Source organism: Gadus macrocephalus, chromosome 12, assembly GCF_031168955.1.
Source record: "Gadus macrocephalus chromosome 12, ASM3116895v1".
In the NCBI taxonomy this organism is placed as follows: Eukaryota; Metazoa; Chordata; class Actinopteri; order Gadiformes; family Gadidae; genus Gadus; species Gadus macrocephalus.
Window position 1 is genome coordinate 14,302,836 of NC_082393.1, and position 26,730 is coordinate 14,329,565.

General features: G+C 45.5%; 1 protein-coding gene and 2 long non-coding RNA genes across 3 annotated transcripts; 2 read left to right on the top strand and 1 right to left on the bottom strand.

Moving 5' to 3' along the window:
- Positions 1-407: 407 nt before the first annotated feature.
- On the top strand, positions 408-3,726 carry LOC132469022 (uncharacterized). Its single transcript, XM_060066938.1, has 2 exons — positions 408-674; positions 957-3,726. Exon 2 carries the CDS (start codon positions 1,081-1,083, stop codon positions 1,849-1,851), a length of 771 nt encoding a protein of 256 aa, XP_059922921.1. The 5' UTR covers positions 408-674; positions 957-1,080; the 3' UTR covers positions 1,852-3,726.
- Positions 3,727-5,805: 2,079 nt separating this feature from the next.
- On the top strand, positions 5,806-6,571 carry LOC132469087 (uncharacterized). The gene is made up of 3 exons (XR_009528347.1): positions 5,806-6,030; positions 6,128-6,292; positions 6,406-6,571. It is a non-coding gene; the product is annotated as an uncharacterized LOC132469087 (long non-coding RNA).
- A 5,450-nt stretch (positions 6,572-12,021) lies between these two features.
- On the bottom strand, positions 12,022-13,638 carry LOC132469092 (uncharacterized). The gene is made up of 2 exons (XR_009528352.1): positions 12,095-13,638; positions 12,022-12,058 (listed from the first exon to the last, which is right to left on the bottom strand). It is a non-coding gene; the product is annotated as an uncharacterized LOC132469092 (long non-coding RNA).
- Positions 13,639-26,730: the final 13,092 nt, after the last annotated feature.

The following is a 26,730-nucleotide window of genomic DNA, read 5'->3' on the forward strand; positions in this document are numbered from 1 at the left end:
AGATCCGCGACAATTTTGCTGACCGTAGTATTCCCTGTGTTTTGTTTTGATCATTATTGTTAGATTTAGTATTTGTGTGTGTGACAGACATGTGTATTGGACATTTATGGAAATACGGAACAAATTGCGTCCCGTATTGGTTCAATACGGGACTCAACATTTAATTGCCAAATAAGGGACGATTCCGTATTTTACGGGACGGTTGGCAACCCTAACCCTGCGTTCACACCAAAAGATGCATTTCCTGCCCGAACGCGTTGCTGCCGAAGTTTTGCGGCACAGGTTTTGCGGCGCGGCAAAGGTTTTGCTGCGCCGCAAAAGTTTTGCTGCGCCGCAACAAAAGTTTTTCCCGCGGTGCTTCTGAATTCATTCACAACCATGGCCGACATTACAAGCATTGCATGTCTTTACCTGTTGTGGAAGAGGGAGAGACGTCGGAATGCTCGTCGTCGTTTATGGATTCATGACACCATTCAGAGCCGTACAGAGCTCGGTGAATTTCACCGTCTTCTGCAGGAGCTCCGTCTGGATGGCGAACGCTTCCAGCGCTATTTGAGGCTGACTCCAGCCCAGTTTGATGACCTGCTAGCTAGGATCGGTGCTAGGATCTCTCGGTTGGACACCAACTACAGGCGCTCCATCTCAGCTTCGGAGCGCCTGTCCATCTGTCTCCGGTGAGTGGTTTCATAATTTGTGTGTCAAAAATCGAAACATAAACATTTTACTTCAGGTTCCAAGCAGGCGTTTCCATTGTAGACACCACCATTATTATTATTATCCTCTGCCGACAATAGTATAGTATGTAGTCAAATACAATAAATAGATCCATTATGTTGATCAAATATGACTCCTTCCTTTGTAAATTTTTTTTTTATTATAAATAAATGGGGAAAAAATATTGTAAATGTATGATACCTATACTATCTTCACTACAACACTTTTTTTTTATTCTGCAGATACCTAGCCACTGGGGACTCCTACAGGACCATTGCAAATAGTTTCCGTGTTGGGATCTCCACTGTCTCCAGCATTGTCCCTGATGTTGCCACTGCAATATGGGACTCTCTGGTGGAGGAGTTCATGGCTGTGCCCAGCACAGATGAGTGGAAGTCCATTGCAGGGAGGTTTGAGGAGCGGTGGAATTTTCCTCTTTGCTGTGGAGCATTAGATGGGAAGCATGTGGTCATCAAAGCCCCTGCTCACTCAGGATCCCAGTTCTACAATTACAAGGGAACTTTCTCTCTTGTTCTCTTGGCGGTTGTAGACGTGGAATATTGTTTCCGGGTGATTGATGTTGGGGGGTACAGAAGAACCAGCGATGGTGGGATTCTGGCCAATTCTGCTTTTGGTGCAGCCCTTCAGTCTGGCACCCTCCAACTGCCTGCCGACCTGCCACTACCAGGAGCTGACCACCGAGGACCACAGCCACATGTCTTCGTGGCTGATGAGGCCTTTCCACTGCGGAAAAACCTCATGAGGCCATTCCCTGGTCGCAACCTGGCAAGAGAGCGCCGGGTTTTCAATTACCGTCTGTCCCGAGCTCGGATGGTTGTGGAGAATGCCTTTGGGATCCTTTCTTCCCAGTGGAGGGTCTACAGGCGTGCCTTCGAGGTCAACGTTGAGGTTGCGGAGAAGTGTGTGAAGGCTACCTGTATTCTCCACAACTTCATGCGGAGGACCACCCCCCCAAGTGCATTGAGGGGGAACATCCCAGTTGGCGAGGTGGACCCACTGCCAGGTCTACGGAGAGTTGCTGCCAACAACTCAGCGAGGGAAGCCATCAGGATTCGGGAGGCCTTCAAGTCCTACTTCTCCGCTGAGGGAACCGTCCCATGGCAAGACAACGTGTAGCGCACCAGCACACCCAAAACGGCTCTTTTAAGAGCCACCCACACATTACTATTGAGCAAACTTCCTGAAATTACTTTATTGACAGTGATCTTCTGACTTAATGAAGAATGTCTCCTTAACATACAACAGTAATATGCCATTATTAACTAAGTTTGTTAATGTTAGTTTATATTTTGTAATCAGGTAACTGTGACAGTCCTGAGCCGTCTTGCTTCCCTTCTGCTGGCCTCTGTTCTTCTTCCAGGGAAGCTGATTGGCTGGCCACCTCATTGAGGGATTGAACTCACCTGCAGGAGGCCGAAGAAGCAGAAGATGGGGGAAATCCAACATGGCGCTCTCGCTCTCCCACCTGGAAGGCTGGTGCTGCCTTGGCACCCAACTGGGTTTTGTTTGGGGCTGTTATTCTAGCCCTTTAGCATACTTATAGTTTAGTTTAACTGTAAACACAACTCTACACTACAGAATGCTGATTTGTGGTTTTTTTCGAGTTACTAAATAAATGTGACATTCATTTAACTGTTGCTGCGTGGACCTCCCGTTCTTGGTTGTGCTCTTCAACGAGCAGGGCACAACATAACTGACAAAAATACCTTAAACAAAGTTGCTTGGACCCCAAAATCTGTGGCACAAAATAATTTGCAACATTTCCCTCAAGCAACATAAATGGCCATTCAATAAAGATTATGAAGACACATTTTTGGTATAAAAAATAATTTATTGGTGTGTGTGCGTGTGTGTGCGTAAACAAAAAAAACAAACAAAATGGGCATGGATCATTCCCTGCAACGATTGTCACCCCAGAACCTATTCATCGACTGGTCCAAATTGATTGATCAAATTAAACTCTACTGGATTATGAACGCAGTTTGCATCATGCAATCATTTATAAATTTGGAATTTAATTTGTTCCTTTGCATTGGGTGGCAATCGCTGCAGGGAAGGAAGTATTGTTTTTAAAAAGTGCTCATCCTCTGAGAGGATGAGAGGCTCAGGTGGAGGCACAGGTGCGGCCTGCTTCCTCAGCACCTCAAGGAGTAAGGCCTCGATCTCCGCCTCCCTTCTTCTGAATTGTGACCTCACTGTTTCAAATGGAAACAACATTTTTGGGTCAGGTAACAGACAAAAATACATTCAACATGAAAGGCTATGAGTACATAACTAGTCATACTCATAACATACCATAGGGACCCTTATGACCACATAAAACGAAGTGTAGCATAAAATAAATGTAATTTCTCTCATGTTAAATGACATACCTGGGGCAATAGGAGGAGTGGTGACAGCAGCAGTTGGTGGTGGTGGTGGAATGGGTTCAGAGGCAGCAGCAGCCTCCGGCTCCTCACAGCTTAGATCTTGAGGTGACAAGAGGTAGTTATCAATCTATAGAACAAATCATGCTGTGTATGGGCGTGCATGTGTGTCTTCGCTTATCGACCAACCTCCTAGGTCACTCGCTGTCCCTGCTGCTGCCTCTGAACCCTGGTCCTCGATTGGGTACTCTGCAATCCTGTCTACCTCGACCCCCAGCACCATATTGCTACTGGTCTCCCTCAGAGTAACAAATGGGCCGAGGAAAGACAGGATTGCAGAGTACTTCCAAGTCTTCAACGGGCCTGCTGCTGACCCACTCCTCTTTCCTGCCTCCTCCCTGCGTCTCACCCTGAGGTACGTGTCCCTCAGGACCTTCCACCGTCGTCGGCATTCCTCCTCTGACAAGAAAAAAGCCTGCGCTGTGTAATTCGAACTGAACTGTTAATAATAATAATAATACATTTAATTTAGAGGCGCCTTTCAAGACACCCAAGGTCACCTTACAGAGCATATAGTCATCATAAATCATTTTTAAAAAAAAAACAAGACATTAAATAAATAAAACAAAAACAAGACAAAACAAAACAAACAAACAATCAAAACAGTGATCAGTTAGATCAGGTGAGTTTTGAGTTGTGACTTGAAGGTTGTAATGGTGTCTGACTGTTTTATGTGTGGGGGGAGGGAGTTCCAGAGCCTGGGTGCCGAATAGCTGAATGACCGGGCACCCATTGTAGTGAGTCGTGATGTGGGGACACATAGTTGAATGCTAACTGCTCATGTGGTAGAAATTAATGATTATATTCTATGGTAAACTATGATTATTATTAGGCCTTTATATCCAATAGTGGAAAACACACGGTGCCGGGGGGTCTGTGTTTTGAACAGATGGAGCCCCCCCTAAAAGGAGCAGGAAGCTATGGGGCTATCTTTGCTGACCAGTTGTTGTCTATTTGCTGACCAATCGGGTTAAAATGGATTTATGACTGAATGGAGGCAGACACCTCAAGGAGAAGCTGCTCTGTTTGTGAGTATAAAAAGACGCCGCAGTTTGTGAACGACAGTGACTCTACTACTCAGGCTGTTATCGTTGTTGTTTTTCTGCACGATAAAGTCTTTTGTCAATTCTTGCTCCGGACCCCTCGATTTCTTTTACACTCTCTCTCTTGAATTAGTCTAAGTGTTTTAAATCTCGATTAATCTTCGACACTCACTAACTAGCTTGGTTCAATTGATAGCTGGAATAAAGTAACTTTTAAAGTAAATTCAAAAAGTATAGTATTTATAGTATAGTATTTTATTTTATAGTATTTTAAAGTAAATTCAAAAAGACTTACCAGTTAGCCCGACCTCCTCGCTCACCTTCAGCCAAGCCTTGGTCTTGACCGTCCGGTCCTTATAACTTGCCAAGGTGGTGTTGAAGGTCACCGGGTATGATGATACTGCAATTATAATCTTCTCCTCCATTTTAGCGGTTTGATCAGGATCAGGTAGTGAACTCAAGGTCACTCCAAGGGAGTAACACTGATTGGCTGTTACGGCATGTCACTCAGTGGCAACGCCTCAGTGGCAACGCTGTTGAACGCTGATTGGCTGTCATCACGTTTGCAGCCAGGCAAAGGTTTTGCGGCGCGGCAAAAGTTGAAATATTTCAACTCGAGCAGCATTTGCCGCGCCGCAAAATACGTGAACGCGCCCTCCGCCCGTGCCCGGCAGCGGGCACGGGCATGCCGCGCCGCAAATCAGAAAATGCCGCGCCGCAAATCAAGTTTTGCTGCCCGTTTTCTCGGCAGCAAATGCATCGGCAGCAAAGCAGCAACGCGTCTCTACATTCACTTTGAATGGGATCACGACGCGCGGCAACTTTTTGCATCTTTTGTTGTGAACGCAGGGTTACGATATGACCGTGGAGAAGATCGCCATGATATTCCAGGTGGCTGTTTACTAAGAAACCTAGCTGGTCATAAAACATTAAAATACATCTAAATGACAAGTAGCCTACATATTGTACAATAGGCTACATAGAAGAAGAAAGAAACTAGATTTCTTCTTCGAAGGTTGTGCTTCGAAGAAGCACAACCCTATTGTTTATTATGCGATTCATAATAAACAATAAACAATATTCAGAATACAAATTATAACTAACTGTATTCCGTTAGTTACAATGTAAATTGTTGGTATTTAGAATACTGTTACATTGTTGAAATCAACGGATTACAATGCGTTGATTAGGATGCGTGCTCAGCCGCACGCATTATGGGAATTATTGTTTTGATTATCGTAACTCCAAGACTACCAAAGGCTATGTCAACTTTTATGTTATCTGACATTTTATGTAATCTGACATTAAATGACCTACGGTTATTTATCATCTGTATAGTTATTTGTCATGTTGGAAAGTCCACAACTGCTGGAGTCAAGTTCCTTGTCTGTAAGAATGCTTGTTCAATAAACCTGATCTGATTTGTCCATCTAATTTGTCCAGTTATGAGAGAACTCTTGGGATTCGGAACGAATCAACCCCCATGAAGCCAAACCGGAATGAAGTGCCAACTGCTGCAACAGTTTCTTGTAAGCAAGATGAATATATATTTTTCATTCAATAAGTTCCATGATTCAAATACCCTTGACATGATGATTTTGTTTTTGTGTTTATTTGGTTTACTTTCCTTAGGCACTTTGGATTGGGGTTCTCCATCATGTGTGCAACCATCACACCTGGGAGACTGGAAGCTGCCAACATGATCACCTCGAATACACTCACGAAAAGCAGTGGATTGAGAGGGATTCCCAGAGCCACAAAGCACTAGTGAACATTGTCCTCAACAAGCGCTGGCAGAAGGATGTCCACAAGTATCTGCGCTTCAGGTAAAGTGTGGGGACATGACAATTAAACAGAAATTTCAGAGCTGTTAGAAATGTGTGGGTGTGTGTTTCTTTCTCTAATTTTTTTTTATTCATCCAGATCAACAGCACACCTTGAGTCATTTCAGAATCACATTCTGATGTATGCCAGCAAGCGCCAGGCCTTCAATCCCCGAGGGTATGACTCAAGAGTTTTGCTCGCAGCTCTGGACTACAATTTCCACCACAAACGGCAAACTTACAGGACGGCTGAGGGCCAACAAGTGTATGTGTAACTCATTAAAAATTTCTGTTCAAATAATTGCATATTCCTATTGTCTAACAATTATGTGATTTTAGTTGTCATAATGACTTGTAATACTTTCCTTTTATATTTAGTCTTAGGAAGAAGTACAATAAGAATGCCAGAAGATACAGCCTCTATGCCTTAAAATGTGAGAAATCATATGATTACATCCCTGAGTTGCAAGTGCGTATTGTGAATGGAAGAGTTGCAAGTGGGGTTGGGATGCCACGAAAGAGGACCCTACGCCCGGATGACCCAAGGCAGCTTGGTGTTGTGCCCCCAATACCTCCATCACCGATGTCAGAGTTGGTACGCACGCATGTGAGGGGAAAAACGGTCTGTCTAGTTACTGGACCAGATAAAATGAGACGGAGAGGTAATAAAGTCTGTCGGCACGAGGACCTTGGATTTATTAAGTAAAGTGGCAACGGTTATACAGAGTCATAAAGCGTGAGAAATCGAATATGTCTAAGTCCCTAATCAGCGCTGATGGTTCGTCCAGAGCTTCGCCTCCGTGGAAGGTCTGCTTCAGAAGAAGATCAAGAGTCCCTGTGTGATACCGTCTTATGCTGTATCCTCCTCTCGATGAGGTGTGTGCATTTGAGGTGTGTGTGGTTCTGTGTGTTTTTGCTTGACCTTGGCTCCCAGGCCCTGATATATGCATGTGTCTCCCTTGTGTTCCTCCTAACGGGGGAGAGCTTCGAAGTGTCTCCTGTGTGATAAATTAATGTGGCTCTCCCGTTCTTGAGGATGACTGGTGCATTGTCTGAGTGTCTACCATTTGCCTGGGAAATGGGGCCTTCGGCTCTGGCCTTGACCTGACTATATTATCATGTTTGTGTTATGTGTTCGTTGGGTTAGTTAGCTATATTTGTAATGTACATGTGATGTACTCAGCAGGTTATTTTGCCCAACATATCCCCCTCAAGTCGTCGCAAGACGACTTTTACTCATTAGGGGTACGAGGGATAGGACTCCAGCGCGGGACTACCATTATAACACCATTAGAAATAACAGAAAGAAGGCAAAACGATAATAAAAAACAAACAACCATGAGCATGGGACTAAAACAACTCGCTGGACCGGGTGTATGGGGAACCACGTGGGAGAAACGCTACCCCTGCTTCAGACATGGGTATGCCATACACACCCCACCTAGGGGGTGGCATCCACCCCGGCCTTACATCGCAAGCAGACAATACCAACAATACTGGCTGCAGATGATACACAACAAAACCAACACCAAACCATAACAACAACAACAAAATGCAACAATAAAACTAACAGTAAACAATAACAATATAAACAAAAATGCAACAATCACACAAACACTACACAATAACAATCAAAGGAAAGAAATGCAACCATGAAACGTGTCCCTAAATAATAATAATAATATCAGAAAGATATGAGGTACACAACGAATGGCAATCCCCCTCAACCCATCCCTAGATGACCACACACTAAGGATGTGAGGAGGAGTTAACTGGTCGTGTAACAATAAGCAATCACACGCATGGGGTATTCAGGGTAAGCCCGGGGCACGGGAACAACTGAAACCACGGAATAGTCCTGAGCGTCATCACGGGCAGGTGGACGCAAGGCGCCACCTGAGCATTAGACCCTTTTATTCAACTGCGCTCAGGACCTCATCTGATAAACGGGCAATCAAGGCCCCTGGAATCTCGCCCGTGTGTATCCCCGAGCTCCATCTAGTGGGACAGCGATATAAACAACAACATTTACGTTCCCGGCGTCGGTTGCGTAGACGCGGGCATAGATATGGGAGCGGCTAAAAACAGTGAAGCGTACAGAAGCGAATACAGCCAGGGGCGCCCTCAAGCCTTAAGGGAACGGGCCGCAGCCCCTGGTACCGGAACGCAGATCCCTGGTCCGGGCGACGTGGGTGCATCAGGTGGGAGGGGGGTGGTGCCGTTGGCGGGGACGGGAATGGGGCAGCCCACCTGGAGAGGTTACTAGCACGTCACAGGCGGGGGGGGGAGGGGGGTGTGGTGGTGGGGTCTGCTTGTAGTGGCTGGGATGGGGAAGGGAGGGGGGGGGGGGGGGGGGGGGTCAGGTGATCTTCATGTATTGGTGCGCTGCATTGCGTGGGGGCTCTTGGACAGTGGGGCAGGGGTCTGTTCCATGTTCTCCAGCCGGATCAGGTCGGGCCCCTCTGGTGGTCCCTCGTCCAAACTCACCGGTGTATACTCGATCCCCAGGTAAGCTTGGATGGCACCTGCTGCACCTGTAGCGCCCATCGCTCATTGGGCTCTCCATCCATCCTGTGAAGGGGTCATTAATGCCGGAGCTCTCTGCCAACTCTAATCTGAGGGACTGTAACCCTGCCAGCACCCTGGCCACCGACCCATCCGGTGCTGTGTTATTGGGGATAAAAGTACAACATGTCGTCTTCATCATCCCACACACCCCTCCTTGCTCTGCCAATAGCATATCTATATCTATATAGTCCCTTGACCTTATCCGTGGAAAAATTGACAAAACGTTGCTAGTTTTCATGCGATAACTCATTAGTGCCAGTGGTAGTGCATCAATTCAATTTAGTGCTTGCACAAATGTTGTTAATTTTTTGTCTTGAGCGTCCCATTCACTCTTTCCACCATACCTTGTGGTTGAGGATTGGGGTGTAATCCAGTCTTTATTTGACATGCAAATGTTGAATCACATGTTTGAGTGTTCTCTGAATAAACGTTTTGTCTGAGCTTATTTCTGACGGAATTCCAAACCTAGTCATGACTTCTCTAGTCCGAAACTTGATTACTGTAGCCGCACTTGGGTCTTTTGATGGGACTGCTTCCACCCATCTGTTGAACACTGTTTTGTTTTTTTCCAAATATATCACACTCATTTAGCTGGATGTCAATCATTGTTTGCAAGTATGGTGAAAAAAATAAATAAAATAAAACTTTGTTTTCTTAATATATATATATATATATATTTTAATTCTCCTCAATACCTCCCCTCTTGGGCAATGGTCAAAACCATGCGCATTAAATGATAAGCAAATCTAAGAACGCCGTTGGTGCAACCAACGTCGAAACGTCTAACCTTAAGCATCAGCAAACTGAAACCAATCTTTTGGGAAGGGAAATCGAAACCAGTATGTCCAAATCCAAAGCCCAATATGGGTGAGTTTACCATCAGCCACCTGAAACCACGCTGTTCCAAAGTCATGCACTAAACCGAAAAAACGTACATGCGTTAGTGGCCTTCTATACCACAAAGGTAAAATAAAATAAAACGCGACATGCCCCGTTCCAAGACCACCTCTGCTGCCAGAGCTGACATATCTGACTCCTGTTCCTCCTCCACCCTACACCCCACCCGGCACTTCCCATGATTGTTGCAGCTCGTCACTTCATGATCAAGTGAGCCAGTGCCCACAGCGACTCTGCCAAGTAATCGTGACTGTGCCTGCCTTAGGTCGTCCCGGGTGTCAAGGTGGGATCTTACCCGTCGTTGGCTAACCAGCCTTCCATACTGGCTCGCTGCAGGATGCCGTACCTGGAATACAATCAACCCCCACCCATATGGTAGTATAGATCGCAAAGTGGAGGGATGGAGACAGAGTCTTCAGCCCCATCTGTTCTATGCAGCCAAGTGTGTGCGTATTGGATACACATCAGGGAAACTATAAAACAAAAGGTAATTTATCAGAGTTAAAATTATTAAAGTGTTGCAGCAGCAGTAGTGGCATTTGAAAGGTAAACCCACTACTTCCGAATCCAAATTGACAACATAGCATGTAGGATCCCTTCCCAGCAGATGTAGCGCTAATCCCCGTCATCCTTGACCGAAAAGATTTACCCTATATTTTAATTGGTGTAGTCCTATTGTACAGTTTATCAAGATTACGTATTTACTTTATGTATATTTTTTAATTATTATCCTCATCTTTATCATATCCATATTTATTCAATTATTCGTTCCTGTGTGAAAATAAGAATAATCACTTAGTTAATAGCAACACCTTCTTTAGTCCAATTGCATTAGATGATCATTACTGTTGTCCTAGGAAGACAAAAATAAATAAATAAATAAAATAAAATAAAATAAAAACTAAACTTAAAGAAAAACAAATTAGCCATAATGTGAATATCCGCTGCGTGTCTCCCTGTGACTCTCTCCCTCCTTCGGGAGAACACGCTCTCTCTCCCTCCTCAGTACGGGGTGCTGTTTGGTGCAAGACAACAGATAAGGGTGGAATGTGGCTTCTCTCTCTCTCTGCGTGTCTCCCTCCCACGTTGGGTGCAGCCATAACGCCTTGAAAGCGAGCGTGCTCTGGGGGCTGGGTGTGAGAGAAACCATGGGTAGTTCCTTTTCTCGGCCAGCAGAGGGGTTGTTCAGGTGAAACCTATGGACAGAGACTACAAAGAACTTCAAACATGGCAGACAGGGAACTACAAATTTATCAAAGCCTGAAAACTCAACAGAGCTCTACCTGCATTCCTTTGATATGTGGTATTTTATGGCGTATGGCCACCACACGCTTTCAGTTGAACGCACTCTATTTCCTTTCTCTGTACTGTGTGTTAGTGTGCCTCTCTGTACTGCCTGAATGGTGTAGGTCGACAAATGGGGGGGGAAATGTGTTCTCTCTCTCTCACCCTTCCTCACTCCCCTTAGGGTCAAGCAGCAGCTAGGACCGTTAACAGATAAGCCTGGAATGCAACATCCTGAACTATCCATCATGGAACAAGGCCTAATAACTATCTCTCACACACAAAAAGATCCTTCTGTCCCTTCATTCCCAAATAACTTTTCACTTTATTATAAATAACTTTAATACTGCTCCCCCTTTCCAAATTTCTATATACACAAAACTACGAAGCTGACCACCGAAATTGGTACAGGCCTCGTCAGGCCGAACCAAAACACCCTCACAGGTTCTAACTTCCATACAATTCTAGGGAGGGGAACTACAACATGAGGTGGAGTAGAGGACTTCAAATATGGTGGACGGGGACCTCAAATGGGAGGAGTACACATATGGGAAAGGGGATTACACTCTGGGCCTGAAAACCATACAGAGTCCCTTCTCGTGGTCCTGAAACAACCGTTCATTGTTAGAAAAACACGCACTCTATCGCTACCTCCAACTGTCTAGAGGGAAAATGGTCCCTCTCGATCGTCCTCCGACTTTAGCTCTCCTTGCTATCTCTCCTTGCTATCTCTCTCGCTCCCTCTCACACAAACGCCTAAACAGACCTTTCTCATTCTGTCTCCCGCAGACGCACACAGAAACATATCAACAGACCTCTCGTTCTGTCTCTCGCAGACGCACACACAGAAACATATCAACAGACCTCTCTTTCTGTCTCCCGCAGACGCACACACAGAAACATATCAACAGACCTCTCGTTCTGTCTCTCGCAGACGCACACACAGAAACATATCAACAGACCTCTCTTTCTGTCTCCCGCAGACGCACACACAGAAACATCGACAGACCTCTCTCATTCTGTCTCCCGCAGACGCACACACATCAGACACGGCAAAATAGCGTTGAGCATAACAAAGCAAGCAAGCGTTGCACACATAGCCGGGTTATCATTGATTGATTTATTTCTATATTTAGCCGGCCCACAAATACGCTCGTTCTCTTTCTTTCTCTCTCTCTGGGCCTCTTACACACACACACACACACACAGCCACTCCGTCTCTCTCTCTCTCGCGCATACACACACTGTCTCTCTGTCTCTCTTTCACTCGCGCATACACACACTGTCTCTCTGTGTGTCACTCGTGCCCCAGGCATACTGTTTCCTCTGCAAAGGGACTCTAACCCTGATAAAGGACTCTAACCTTCTTACCACATAGAATTATTTAATACACATTCATTACTTGGCCATCGGTAGTCTTGTATCACTATGACCGATTCTTATAGGCCCTAGGGTCTCGAGGGTATTTCCTTCACCATGCAACGAGCCTAGTTTTTTTATTTTTTTCTTCTCTTTCCCTCTGGGTTCCACTCACGGCCCAGGCATCCCTCTGGGTTCCACTCATGGCCCAGGCATCCATTACTCGGCCATCGGTAGTCTTGTATCACTATGACCGATTCTTATAGGCCCTAGGGTCTCGAGGGTATTTCCTTCACCATGCAACAAGCCTAGTTTTTTTTTTCTCTTTCCCTCTGGGTTCCACTCACGGCCCAGGCATCCCTCTGGGTTCCACTCATGGCCCAGGCATCCGTTACTCGGCCATCGGTAGTCTTGTATCACTATGACCGATTCTTATAGGCCCTAGGGTCTCGAGGGTATTTCCTTCACCATGCAACGAGCCTAGTTTTTTTTTTCTCTTTCCCTCTGGGTTCCACTCACGGCCCAGGCATCCCTCTGGGTTCCACTCATGGCCCAGGCATCCGTTACTCGGCCATCGGTAGTCTTGTATCACTATGACCGATTTTTATAGGCCCTATGGTCTCGAGGGTATTCTTTCACCATGCAACGAGCCGATATTCGATGTGTCACGCGTTCAGGGTCAATCGGGTTTATGGGGAAATACTGGGATGCAGCTCTATTCGTCCCCACGAGATATCCCGTAGCGAACCGCTCTCACAGTCTCACCTCCTAATGTGGTTCCTATATAACTATGCAGAGTTTGGATTTTATCAACAGGTTCTGCCTACCTTTTGTTGGGCGCGCGCGAGGTGAGACTGCAGGAATCGGTCCGGTGCTCCGGGGTCCCGAGGTCGTGCCGCTCTCCGTCTCTCGTTTCCCATTTGCGGTTCAATTCAACGAAAGATCACGTCGGGGTCACCAAATTGAGGGGAAAAACGGTCTGTCTAGTTACTGGACCAGATAAAATGAGACGGAGAGGTAATAAAGTCTGTCGGCACGAGGACCTTGGATTTATTAAGTAAAGTGGCAACGGTTATACAGAGTCATAAAGCGTGAGAAATCGAATATGTCTAAGTCCCTAATCAGCGCTGATGGTTCGTCCAGAGCTTCGCCTCCGTGGAAGGTCTGCTTCAGAAGAAGATCAAGAGTCCCTGTGTGATACCGTCTTATGCTGTATCCTCCTCTCGATGAGGTGTGTGCGTTTGAGGTGTGTGTGGTTCTGTGTGTTTTTGCTTGACCTTGGCTCCCAGGCCCTGATATATGCATGTGTCTCCCTTGTGTTCCTCCTAACGGGGGAGAGCTTCGAAGTGTCTCCTGTGTGATAAATTAATGTGGCTCTCCCGTTCTTGAGGATGACTGGTGCATTGTCTGAGTGTCTACCATTTGCCTGGGAAATGGGGCCTTCGGCTCTGGCCTTGACCTGACTATATTATCATGTTTGTGTTATGTGTTCGTTGGGTTAGTTAGCTATATTTGTAATGTACATGTGATGTACTCAGCAGGTTATTTTGCCCAACACATGTCAGCAGAGGCCTAGGTAAGTGACACACATCTACCTGCTGTTATTTCAGCACAGGCCATTGCCTCTAACTGATACTGAATTGTGTGCACATGCATGTTAATGATAATCCATTGTGTGCACATGACTAATGGCACTCCATGACTCTCGTTCTCCTCTTCCTCGTCGTCCTCCTCGCCTAGCTCCCACCGATCCACTGCCTCTCTGTCCTCTCCCTCTCCCTCTTCCTCTCCCTCTTCCTCTCCCTACCGGCGTTGAATCGCCTGATGATGATCTCTGACAATGGACGGACATCGAAAAGTAAACGGATAAAGAATGTTTCATTACTAATAAGCACATAGTTCATGCATTGTAGTAGAGTAATATAAACTCTAGCCTACTAAAAAAAAGTTATAGGCCGGCTATTGCTGATTGAGATTGAATTTTTCTATTTCTCTACTGATTGCCTCGACAATGCAACATTAAAAGTTACTTCAGACGGGCCGTTTGTCCGACTTTTCAAAAAGGAGGCGCATTAGGCCGACGGTTCAATATGCTGAATAGGCCTACATATAAAGAGTATTATACCTCCCTCTCTCTCTTTTGTCACTTTGCTCTCAGAGAGAGAAAGAGATACACAACTCTTTATATGTAGGCCTATTCAGCATATTAAACCGTCGGCCTAATGCGCCTCTTGTTTGACTTATCGGACAAACGGCCCTTCAGAACAATGGGTTACGTTTTCGTAACATTGTTAAAATAATGACTATCGTGAATGATGACTGAAATAATTCACTATCTTGCACTAATGATTCAATTCCGTTTGAAGTTTGTTAAAAATGACGAACCTCATCATCGCTCGAATGACTCGATGAGGTAGTAGGTGTCATGTCACAGCTTCTTGGCACATACTGCCCACCGTAGTTTTTGGACAAGCGAGCACTATTAGTTTGAATGCAATATACAATTGTACCACTAGATGGGAGTAATTTTTACACAGTGTCCCTTTAAGGACAATAGGTGGATTGACGCCACATCTGCTGGGAAGGAGTCATACATGCTATGTTGTCAAATTGGATTCGGAAGTAGTGGGTTTACCTTCAAATGCCACTAATGCTGCTGCAACACTTTAATAATTTTAACTCTGATAAATTATCTTTTGTTTTATAGTCGCCCTGATGTGTATTCATTACGCACACATATGGCTGCATAAGGCAGATGCGGCTGAAGACTCTGTCTCCATCCCTCCACTTTGCGATCTATACCACCATATAGGTGGGGATTGATCGTATCCCAGGTACGGCATCCTGCAATAAGCCAGTATGGAAGGCTGGTTAGCCAACGACGGGTAAGATCCCACCTTGAAGCCCGGGACAACCTAAAACAGGCACAGTCACGATTACTTGGCAGAGTCACTGTGAGCATTGGCTCACTTGAACATGAAGTGACGAACTGCAGCCATCACAGGGAAAGCCGGCTGATGAAAGGTGGAGGGGGAACAGGAGTCAGATATGTCAGCTCTGGCAGCAGAGGTGGTCTTGAAACGGGGCATGTCGCGTTTTATTTTATTTTACCTTTGTGGTATAGAAGGCCACTAACGCATGTACGTTTTTTCGGTTTAGTGCATGACTTTGGAACAGCGTGGTTTCAGGCGGCTGATGGTAAACCCACCCATATTGGACTTTGGATTTGGACATAATGGTTTCGATTTCCCTTCCCAAAAGATTGGTTTCAGTTTGCTGATGCTTAAGGTTAGACGTTTCGACGTTGGTTGCACCAACGGCGTTCTTAGATTTGCTTATCATTTAATGTGCATGGTTTTGACCATTGCGCAAGGGGGGAGGTATTGAGGAGAATTAGGAAAAATTTTGAAAACAAGGTTTTTCTTCACCATACTTGCAAACAATGATTGACATCCAGCTAAATGAGTGTGAAATATTTGAAAAAACAGTGTTCAGCAGATGGGTAGAAGCAGTCCCATCAGAAGACCAAAGTGCGGCTACGGTAATCAAGGTTCTGACTAGAGAAGTCATGCCAAGGTTTGGAATTCCGTCACAAATTAGCTCAGGCGATAGGGCAGCGTTTATTCAGAAAACACTCAAACAAGTGATTTAACATCTGCATGTCAAACAAAGATTAGGCTGTGTCTACATTCCTCAAACCACAAGGTATGGTGGAGAGAGGAATGGACAAAGATTAACAAAATTAAATTAGAGTACTAAATTAAAGGACTAATGCACTACGACACTAATGAGTTATCGCATGAAAACTAACATAACGACGCATCTAACCCCGCATGAAATGCTTACGGGCCGACTCATGCCTTCACCTGTCATTCGAGGGCCTCATAAAGGACCTCCATTAGAACAATTGGAGAGATGAATAAGACGCTATATGGGACAACTAACTGGCATACACAGGCTTATTTTTCAACAAGAGAAAGACAGAGTTCCAGAGTTGGAGAAGGAGCCACCAAGGGGGGTGGAGCCAGGTGACCAAGTGTACCTCAGGATGTTCAGGAGAAAGTGGAACGAGCCCAGGAGAGAAGGACCATACAAAGTCACCAACGCAACACCAACAGCCATCCAAGTGGAAGGAAGTGCCACGTGGTATCATCTCAACCACTGCACAAAAGCCGCTCAACCTAAAGCCAGGGATGAGCGTGAGGAGGAGGAGCCAGACGCAGACACACCTGGGGCTGACCAGCTGCCCCAGGACCAGATCCAGTCGAGCCAAGAGATACAGCAACATGATGATGCTGAAAACGGGGAGCCTGTTCCTGATCCTTTACGGGTTGTGCCAGATTCCGCTGGCACAAGGACAGACCCCGAGGAGGAATGAAACCATGGAGACAACACAGACCTGGAAGAGCCAGGAATCAGGGGCTGGTACTGAAGGAAGCCTAAAGGCTCAATTCCACCGGAGGCGTACGCGCCGCGGGACGGCTGCGTCGCGGTCACCGCTGCTGATCGCTTCCACTATAATCAATGAGACCATTTCCACCGGGCGCGCCGCGGAACGTTTCAGCAGCGTCCCAGGAGCGGCGCTATCTTTCCGTCCAATTCTATTTTTGCCGCGAGCCGCTGCTAAACCGCGTCAATTTCGACAGAGCAGGTCGAGCCGGGCAGGAAGTGAAAAGTAAAAGCCATAGAGCATCCGGTCAATTTTCAAAATAAAACACAATACTCAGCTCATGTAACTTCACATCAACATTATTACGTCATGACCGGTGGGTCTCAGAGGGTCGGCAACATGGACGACGAGAGACTCATTGTCGAAGTTCAGCAACATGAAGTCATTTATGTACCAAATCATCCTTTTTATAAGGAAAATGTCAGAAAGGACAAAGCGTGGCATTTAATTGCAATAGTTTTGGGAGTGGAAGGTGAGTACATTAGGTTTAGGATTATCGCGCGATCTCGTGATCTCGCGTGAATACGGCTGGCTCGCAAGGCAGCGCTACGCTGCCGTTACGCGCCCGGTAGGAATGGACGCAGGGCAGAGGACGCGGCCGTTCCGCGGCGCAGCCGTTCCGTGGCGCGTACGCGTCCGGTGGGATCCCGGTGTAAGAGAAACACAGGACAATCCGGCCCCAACTCACTCAGGAATAGTCAACAAGAAAGGGAAAATAGTCTTATATGCTCAGATACCACCGCAGAACCAAGTTAATGAATTTGGGTTTGCTGTTATGTCGGATAACCAATCCGACATATGTGCATTAACCTTCCGCCAGAATTATGAACATGCGCATAGGAAAAATCGGTGTGAAGTACATATCCAATTTAATCCAATGAAATGGTGTTTAACAGTAACGTCAGGAAAACATGGGGCTATAACAGAAAGTATAAATTAAATATGAGAGAATATATACTTCTTAAAGCTGTGGCTTGGCAGAACAGACAGGCCTTAGATTGGCTTTTAGCAGAAAAGGGGGGAGTTTGTGCTCTTATAGGTGAAATGTGTTGTACCTTCATTCCAAATAATCCTGCCCCAGATGGATCATTCACACTTGCGATGAAAAACCTAAAACGTTTAAGAAAGGAGTTAAAGGAAAATGCAGGCCATGATCAGGGAATGTTTGGATGGCTTGAAACAAGGTTTGGTATGTGGGGAATGATGTTCGCAAAGATAGGTGCAGTACTCCTAATAGTACTAACAGTAATGGGTCTGATCTTCTGCTGCTGCATTCCCATAGTCAGATCCGTAATAGCATCCAGGCTTTCTAAGGAGATGGCCCTCATGGTGTCTGGCATAGAGGAGTCGGGTGACTGGGAGAGGATGCTCTATGGGGAGATAGATTGGAGTGAAACTAGAGAGGAGACCGGAATGTGAGAATCGGACATCAGAAGGAGGTCCTATTTTCTTAACTGGTGACCTCGCCATGTGAACCACAACCATTTCAGACAGTGTAAACAAATGGACATTGGACTAATGGGTTCCAGGGCGTGGTGGCTGCGAACAGCAGCAACTACGATGCCCAAACCCCCCACGTTATATAGTATACCGGTACATGACGATAATCAGAGCGATTCAAATCCGTGCAAGCATGCTTTTGGACAATCTTAATTTTTAATTTATATTATTTACTTATTTTTTGAAATGTCATTTTTTGAGTTTCATATTTTTATGTCATATATTCTGAAATGCTAATTTTCAATGCATGCTGAAAATACTATGTTATGTGTGAATTCTAGTTAGACATTTGATAGATCTTTTTTGCCTCATCCAGGTTGAGATTCCTGAACATGCTTAAAGGTTTTTAACGATGATCAAATGTAGTGCGAAATATGACCTGGGCCCCGTTTCCCGATAACGATGGATCCACGCTCGTACGATCATTCTCACGATGGATCTTGCGATCCATCGTCAATTTCTTTGGAGCGTTTCCCGAAACTCCTCTTAACATGAACGCGCATTCGCTGCACTCACGACGTCGTAGGATTGTAACTGTCTACTGACACGGTGCTGAAATGGGCTCCGTAGGAGGGGGAGACGCAGGAATGTCGCAGGAAAATTGTGTTAAAAAGGGTTAAAATATATCCCCATCAAGGACAACAGCAGAGTAGCCTACGAAAAAAATAGACTGCAATTATATGAATCCTAAAGACATTAAAACACAATTGATTAGGCTTAAACCGACATATATCAGTCCTAATCCTGAATGCACTGTGCGTTTCACGGCATTTTCCCCCCTTAAATAATTCCTCTTCACACCTGTGAATAACCCGGGAGACGTCCATGATGAGGAATACAACGAAGCCCACCGTCTGGCCCGGTGCATCGTTGAGCGCACGATCGGGAGGTGGAAGTTGCGCTTTAGATGCCTTCACAAGTCAGGCGGAGGGCTCCAGTTTTCTCCGGCCAAGTCATGCGCCGTGATATGTGTGACGGCTATGTTGCACAACATTGCAGCTAAGGCTGGGGTGGCATTGCTTGAACCGGAGGACGTTGAGGACGATGACGATGAGGAAGATCGGTGTGAGAACGGCCTCCCTCATAACTACGCGGCTGGTTTTCATGCGCGTCGAATAGTGATTGAGACTTTTTTTTAACCCCCTCCACCCTCCCTCATGTCACTAAACATTCCCGTCAACGTGACCAATCCCCACCATATCCCAGCCTTTTGCCTGCTCCTTTGCTTGTTTTTTATAAAAAAAAATAATATATATATTTTTTTTTTTTTTCATTTATTTTATTTCGTTATTTATTTATTTTTTTAATTTGTTTAATTTAATTTATTTTTTACATTATTTCATGCTACGTTTTATGAGTAGCCTATGTCAGTCTGCACAAATCCCCCCACTTTCTCTCACACATTTTGAGTGACCTGCCTGCGCAAACATTTTCTGGACTGTCCCGTTTTATTTTGGCCATTTTAACATCTTTATTAATAAATTAATTAATAATCTTTATTAATTACCAAACTAAGAACAAAAAGGCGCAATGCGTTTTAATAAAACGCATCCAATATACGGAATGTCCGATGGTGACGCCACTGAGGCTAGAGCTGACGATGCTCTTAGCGTCCTACGAGTACCTACGAGCACCCCTGGAGTACTCGTTAGCTACGAGCGTTTTCAAGACGTTCGTTCCCTACGATGCTTTCGGGAAACGCGGTGAAAACTCTACGATGCCCTTTCGACGCACTTCACGATCCACTTAGGCTAACGACGCTTTCGGGAAACGGGGCCCTGAACGACTGTTGTGTTTTTGTTATGATCTTATCAGACAAAAAAGGGGATATGTGTGGTAGAAATTAATGAGTATATTCTATGGTAAACCATGATTATTATTAGGCATTATATCTTAATGGTAGAAGACACATGATACCTGCAGAGCCTGGGTTCAGAACAGATGGTGGGATACAGAAATGAGCAGGAAGCTACGGGGTTAAGCTATGTTGACCTCAGCCTTCCGCCCTATGTTTATTTAGACTACGGGGTTAATGCATGCTGGCCTCAGACTGGTGTCCAAAATCACTTTGTTGATAGTTTGCTGAGACGAAGATTGATGTGGGCGGAAACCTCCATTGGGACAAAGGAATTCTTGTATGTGTGTATAAAGAGAAGCTGGAATCGATGTTCGAGCAGTGACTCTATAGATCTACTCAGGCTGTTATCGTTGTTGTTTTTCTTCACGATGAAGTCTTTTTTCAATTCTTGCTCCGGACCCCTCGATTTATTTTACACTCTCTCTCTTAAATTAGTCTAAGTGTTTTATATCTCGGTTAATCTTCAACAGAACCACCGGAGAGAAGGGACTGGTAATAACTAGAAGCGAGATGGACTCGTGATGATTCCCCGAAACAAGCAGTTTGACCGGAACGGTGCGGCGCTCCACCCGTGTGAGGGTCCTCCCGTCCAGAGCCTGGGTCTCGATAGGAGGATCCAGAGGAACAGTGTCAATCCCAAAGCGAAGAACCAGCTCCCGATCAATAAAACTCTCGTCCGCTCCGGAGTCCAGGAGGATAGAGAGCGGTAGTGTCTGATCCTGCCACAGGAGAACGGCCTCCAGGAGGGGACGGGACACTGAGGGGTTACAGGAGCGGCTCGCCAGGATCCCTTGGGTTACTGGCGAGCCCGATCTTTTCCCGAGAGAGCGGGGCAGCCAGACCGGAGATGGCCTGACAGGCCGCAGTAAAGACAGGCTCCGGAGCGCATCCGGCGTTCCCTCTCCTCAGAGGAAAGATGTGTACGTCCGATCTGCATGGGCTCGGGAGAGAGCCCCCGCTCACGGCGAGGTGGAGCGGAGAACGAAGGAGAGGATCGAGGCGTTGCCGCTGACTCGAACGAGGGCGTGGGTACCGAACGTGAGCCTCTCTCTCTGCGGCGCTCCCGTAGTCGATTGTCCATTCTAATGGAGAGAGCGATCAACTGATCCAAACCCACCTCCTCCTCCCGAGAAGTCAACTGGTCCTTCACCTCGTCAGAGAGCGCGTCCAGGAAAACCCCCTGTAGAGCCTCCTCGTTCCAGCCGCTCTCAGCAGCAAGGGTGCGGAACTCCACCGCGAAGGAAGCGACGCTGCGGGATCCCTGGCGAAGGCGAAGAAGACGCTGGGAAGCCTCTCTTCCCCGGACCGGATGATCAAACACCCTCCGCATCTCTTCGGTGAAGGCGGAGTAATTGCATGAAGCCGCAGAACCACGTTCCCATACGGCCGCCGCCCACACGAGAGCCTCCCCTCGCAGGGAGCCGATCAGGTAAGCGATCCGCGACTTATCGGTGGGGTAAGTCTGGGGCTGAAGCTCGAAAACCAGGGAGCACTGTCAGGGTATCTGCAGGTTTCAGCAAGTCAAATTTAAGACTTTTTAAGACCTTTTTAATACCACCTTGAATGAAATTTAAGACCTTAAACCCGCGATGGCAGGGGGGATCCCGCTGTATTACAACCCAAGCATAGCATGTGTGTCACTCAATGAGACTCATTCAATTTTACTTTCTGTCTGTTTATTGAACATAAAGTGATACTCCAGGGCTCCGGACTAACTTTTTCCTTGGGTGCACTGGTGCGCCTAAATTTTTAATTTGGGTGCACCAGCACGTATTTATGGTGCACCCAAGTTGTAAGTTGTTGAGAGGGGGGAGACAGCGTCTGGGCCCCCGGGCAGCTGCACCGGTTGCACCGTCGATATTTACGCCACTTATTAATAATATTTTCACCATTAAATAAATGCCTTCAGTAAGACCTGGGGGGTATACCACGAACCTCGTTGAACATACCCAGGCTTTCTTGGGAAAACCTGGCTCGACAGAGCCGCAACTCGCAATCACAGTTAAATGGTACCACGACGCTCACTTCAGATTCAATTAGTTGAACCAGGTTTTCCGCTTTAGGTTCAATGCGCGTTCACATAAAAGGGGCGTTTCTCGCGTCATTTGAATCACCCTTATGCAAAATAAATCGCGCAAGAGCGTTGTATTTCATCCAAGGCGAGCAATGTATTATTATGAACTCCTACGAGGAATTCAAAGTTCAAATCACAGCCAAGGGGAACACGGTTGCCCATAATATGGCTAGGGTGGCGTGCTGGCAAAAATAGCCAACCGTGTTAATTCGTAAGTGAAAAGATTCTGCATATTGTCTACAAAATATTATGTATCATCATCCCTTTTACCCCCATATATGTGGGGCCCCATGAATTGCGAGCCCAAGTACCGGGAATGCACTCGATCTCCGACCCAATATCGGACGTGCACGTCAAGTTGCTTGCTTTTAGTGGCGTGGTTCAACGTCTCAAATATCAAAACAAAATCAGCCTTGTTGACGCTGCAGATTCGCTCGTTTCGGATGAAAGGCGCTGGTCCGAAGCGAGTTATATATGCCGTTTTGTCCCTTCCAGCAGTAAAGGTGCTCGCGATTTGAGAGTCAGGGAACATCAAACCGAAGAGATCTCCTATCCCCTCATTCGAGTTGTAGGACTGGTGCTTGACCACTGTGTTTAGAATCCACAACACCTCCGCTTTCAGTGTTGGTGTCGCACCAAATGCTACCCTCAGGTCAGTGCTAGCAGCGCGGACCGTCTGCGGCGGTGGCGCCGGGGCAGAGATGCAAAACGTAGAAATGGCTGGGGTCTGTGTGTGGTTCCTGGCAGAGGTTTTATGTTTTTGGCTCTGCATATGGCTGACGACAGCCTTAATCCCCATGGTGCCGAGCTTGAATGTAGGCTACTTTTGCACGGAATGCATCTGGCCTGTTCTGGGTTGGCAACGGACGCTATAGCCAACCTCGGAAACGGACGTCTTCCAGCCAACTGACGTTGAACTTGCATTTACCCATTGTTGCAGACTAGCTAGCAAGCGCGCAGACATCCGTTTATATATGCAGCTAGCAAGAAAGTAGCCCCTCGTACATCTCCTTCCCGAAAAGTCCCGCGAGAAAAAGAAAAATTTAATTACCCTGCCCCGACAAATTTAAGACCTCCGAGTTATAAATTTAAGACCAGCATATGACATTTTAGACGAATTTAAGACTTTTTAAGGCCTTAAATTTAGAAAAATGAATTTAAGACTTTTTAAGACTTTTAAGACCTCCGCGGACACCCTGGGAATAAGGTGAATAGAGCATAACGGTGACCGCCCCCTTGTTGACCAGTTCCGGTTCTGGAAGTAAATTTCCAATTCATTTTCACTGTTGACTTTGCACTAAATCATTTTCGTAATATCGTTATATAAAGAGTTTTAAGCCTGGAACCAAGCCAATCGTTCGCCATGGTAGTCATGACCATAAAACTTTGATTTTGGGCAAAATAATATAAGATAAATGGAAGAAAAGGCAGATATACAAGACTGTGTAAATTATTTTTGTGAGCGAGTGAAGGAACTACTCTTCCCATTAACCATTGCAAACCTTTTTGCAATGATCCCAACCCAATAGTTTAGCGTGTTTCTTGCATCTTATTACCTTTGACATTATTATATTGTTCATATATTCTGCTTGTGTGTGGTATGTGTGTATGTATAGTGTTTCATATAGTGTATAGCGTTGTCATTGACATGGTACGTGCCTGACTGCAGTCAACGCGTAATGGTTGGTTGATTTTAATTCGTCCGAGTTCAGTGTTGCATTCCAGTTCTGTATTCATTCAACATTATGTGTTCCTAGCTTTTATTCTACCAAAATTACTTATAGGCACCGCTAGTGCTATATCATACAAAAATTATTTTATTTTTTTATCATATATTATGTATCAACATAATTTGTGTTATGTAGAGCTAATTTCCTCTACAGCTCTAACAACTCTAACTTTCCATTCATCTAAATCCTGGTGGTCGCGGTAAGCAATTTAATTCTGTAGCAGCAGTAGTCATCCAAGGCTTGAATTTTGCAGGTGCAGAAATCGTTTTCTTAACTATATCGTTTCACAATATAACAGCGCATGGTACAACCCGGTATCACGTGATTTCGTGCTCATGCGCACAAACGTTAATCTATTGAAGCGTGTGGCAGAGCACGATAGTCAGACTTTTTTCGTGCTACACAGAACGAAATGTAAACCAAAGCATTCTGAATGGGAGTGTTCTCAGACAATTAACGTGCTCCACAAAACGGTACGAGAGAGAAAGAGAGAGAGGGAGGGAGGGACAGAGAGAGAGAGCGAGAGAGAGGCTTCAGAAAGGGTGTTCTCAGATAGTACAGTGCACCCTAGTTATGTTTATGCCAAAACCACAAATGCTATATATATATATATATATATATATATATATATTGCCTAATTATATATATTGCCTATATATATAGACTATATATATAATTAGGCTATAATTATATTATTTAGCGTGCAATGAGACAATCTATAGCCAAATTGTCGAAGATGCCCGAGAATCTCCGGAGATATCAGCATGGGAAATCGGCGCATCAGACCCATGAACCTATAAAGAAAGACGTCATCTCAAGCGGGAGAGAACGTTTGCGGTGCTGGTTTGTGTCACGTAAGTACAGGGCTCTCATGTCTCATGCATTCGGCGTGAGACACACGCAATTCAACCCATGCACACGCTCGAACCTGGTCTCACGAAAATACGTGACACTGTCACGTTATTTAATCTATTGAAACGTGATCAGGGACACGTAGGCCTATTTTCTAAATTTTGTATTTCAATTGGAAGTAGGCTATTTGTCGTGTCACTATAAGCACGACTTCCATACTAAGGTTCTGTCCCGGAGCATTCTCCCAAATGTCCCTTATGGAGCTCCGTACAGATCATTCATTGTTGAAAATTGTCTGTGGGTCTGTTCGAAACCACCTACTTGCTTCCTACTCTTACTAACTATGACGTCAAATTGAGTAAGTAGAACGTAGTAAGCGAGTTTTAGGTAAGCGAGTAGTATCCGAATGTCTTCTACTTCCGGAAAGATTTTGTGTAAGCATCGCTAGCTTACTAGACGTACTCAACCGCCCCAGAATGCACTGCGTCTATTCAAAAGAACAATGGAAGCAATGGCGCTAAACGGGGAGCCGCAGCAGCAGAGCCCACAGCTATATATTCTGTATTAACTGGCAATCTAGCATTAGGACAAAGAAGAGGAAACGCGGGAAAATCAGACAATAGACAAGAAAAATATAAAATAATTAATCATAATTAAAGGGACTCTTACCTTTGTTGCATTTTTACACTTTTTTTGGATAAGGTTAAATTGGTATTAATAAGGTAATAACACTCTAATATGCAAGACAGACCCACCAGGAGTAAAAACAAACAATTATTTTACTCTTATAATATTTAGTGAAAACTTCAACCAATAAAATTCTTCGGACCGAATGACCTTATTGGCCGACAGACCTGTCTGTTTGCTGCATGGATATATAAGGTTTTCCGTCTGCTTCTTGTGGCGCATTCGGGCCCGCGTCATCAAGGCGCGTCCTCAACTAGAGGGTTTGTTTTGATTCCACGGCAGACAGTAGCGAGTAGCGACCGTAGCGACTGACGATGGCAGACCAAAGTGGTCCACGGCATACTGAAACTGCACCATTCAGTCCGATTAGGGGACCCCGTTTCGGACTCAGACGCGAAGTTGTCCCGCTACTCTGGAGCTCCAGGAAGACCTCCAGACCGTTGGCAACCAACCGCCACACTCAGTTCGATTACGGGACCCATTTCGGACTCAGACGCGACGTTGTCCCGCTACTCTGGAGCTCCAGGAAGACCTCCAGACCGTTGGAAACCAACCGCCACACTCAGTCCGATTACGGGACCCATTTCGGGCTCAGACGCGACGTTGTCCCGCTAATCTGGAGCTCCAGGATGGTAGATATTATGACCCCTGGGAGTCTAAACATAACCCATGGGAGTCTAAACATAACCCATGGGAGTCTAAACATAACCCATGGGAGTCTAGAACTTTTGTACTGTAGCGACCCTGGGACAGTTGAATACTTTGTGTGTTATGTGTTACATTATATTTCGTTGTCCGTTATGCCAGTTGTTCAGTGTGCATGTATTGTAATGTTCTTCTTGTCAATCAGCGTGGGGGCGAATCATTAGGTCAGCTGGGGGAGGGCCTTGGAAGAACAGGAGGGTGGGGGCCTGCACGCGAGTGAGACCGTGTTGGGGGTTGCCGGGGTTTGTTTTGTGTAGGTTTTCTGCCGTTGGTTATAATGTTACGGGTTTCAGTGACCTGGTTTTGGTTCATTAAAACTACCTTCAACTACTAATGACTCGACATCATTATGTCACCGGCGAGGTCGTTACAGTACGCTTAGTTTTGTACACTAAAAAATAACGCTTAGGGGGTGGGGCATTGGAGGAAGGCGGGATGATTTGAATGTGCTGTAATTCTCAAATGCAACAAAGGTGAGAGTCCCTTTAATAAATGTTTTTTTTAATAATTGTTTAATAATTGTTTTTAACATATCACCGCAAATCCTTAGGTTGAAGATGTACTGTGACGTTAAATGTGACGTTTATATATTTATTTATAATATTTATTAACGGCGCCCGGCTGGTAGGTTATTGACACGTCATTTGACACGTCATTTGATTCACGTCATCTGAGGTGGTTAAGTAAGAACGGTCTTCCGAACGTCGATTACTCAAATGGATTACTCAATCATTATTTA

What these genes read in the sequence shown, in the direction of transcription:
- LOC132469022 (XM_060066938.1), top strand. Translation starts at nt 1,081, where the DNA reads ATGGCTGTGCCCAGCACAGATGAGTGGAAGTCCATTGCAGGGAGGTTT.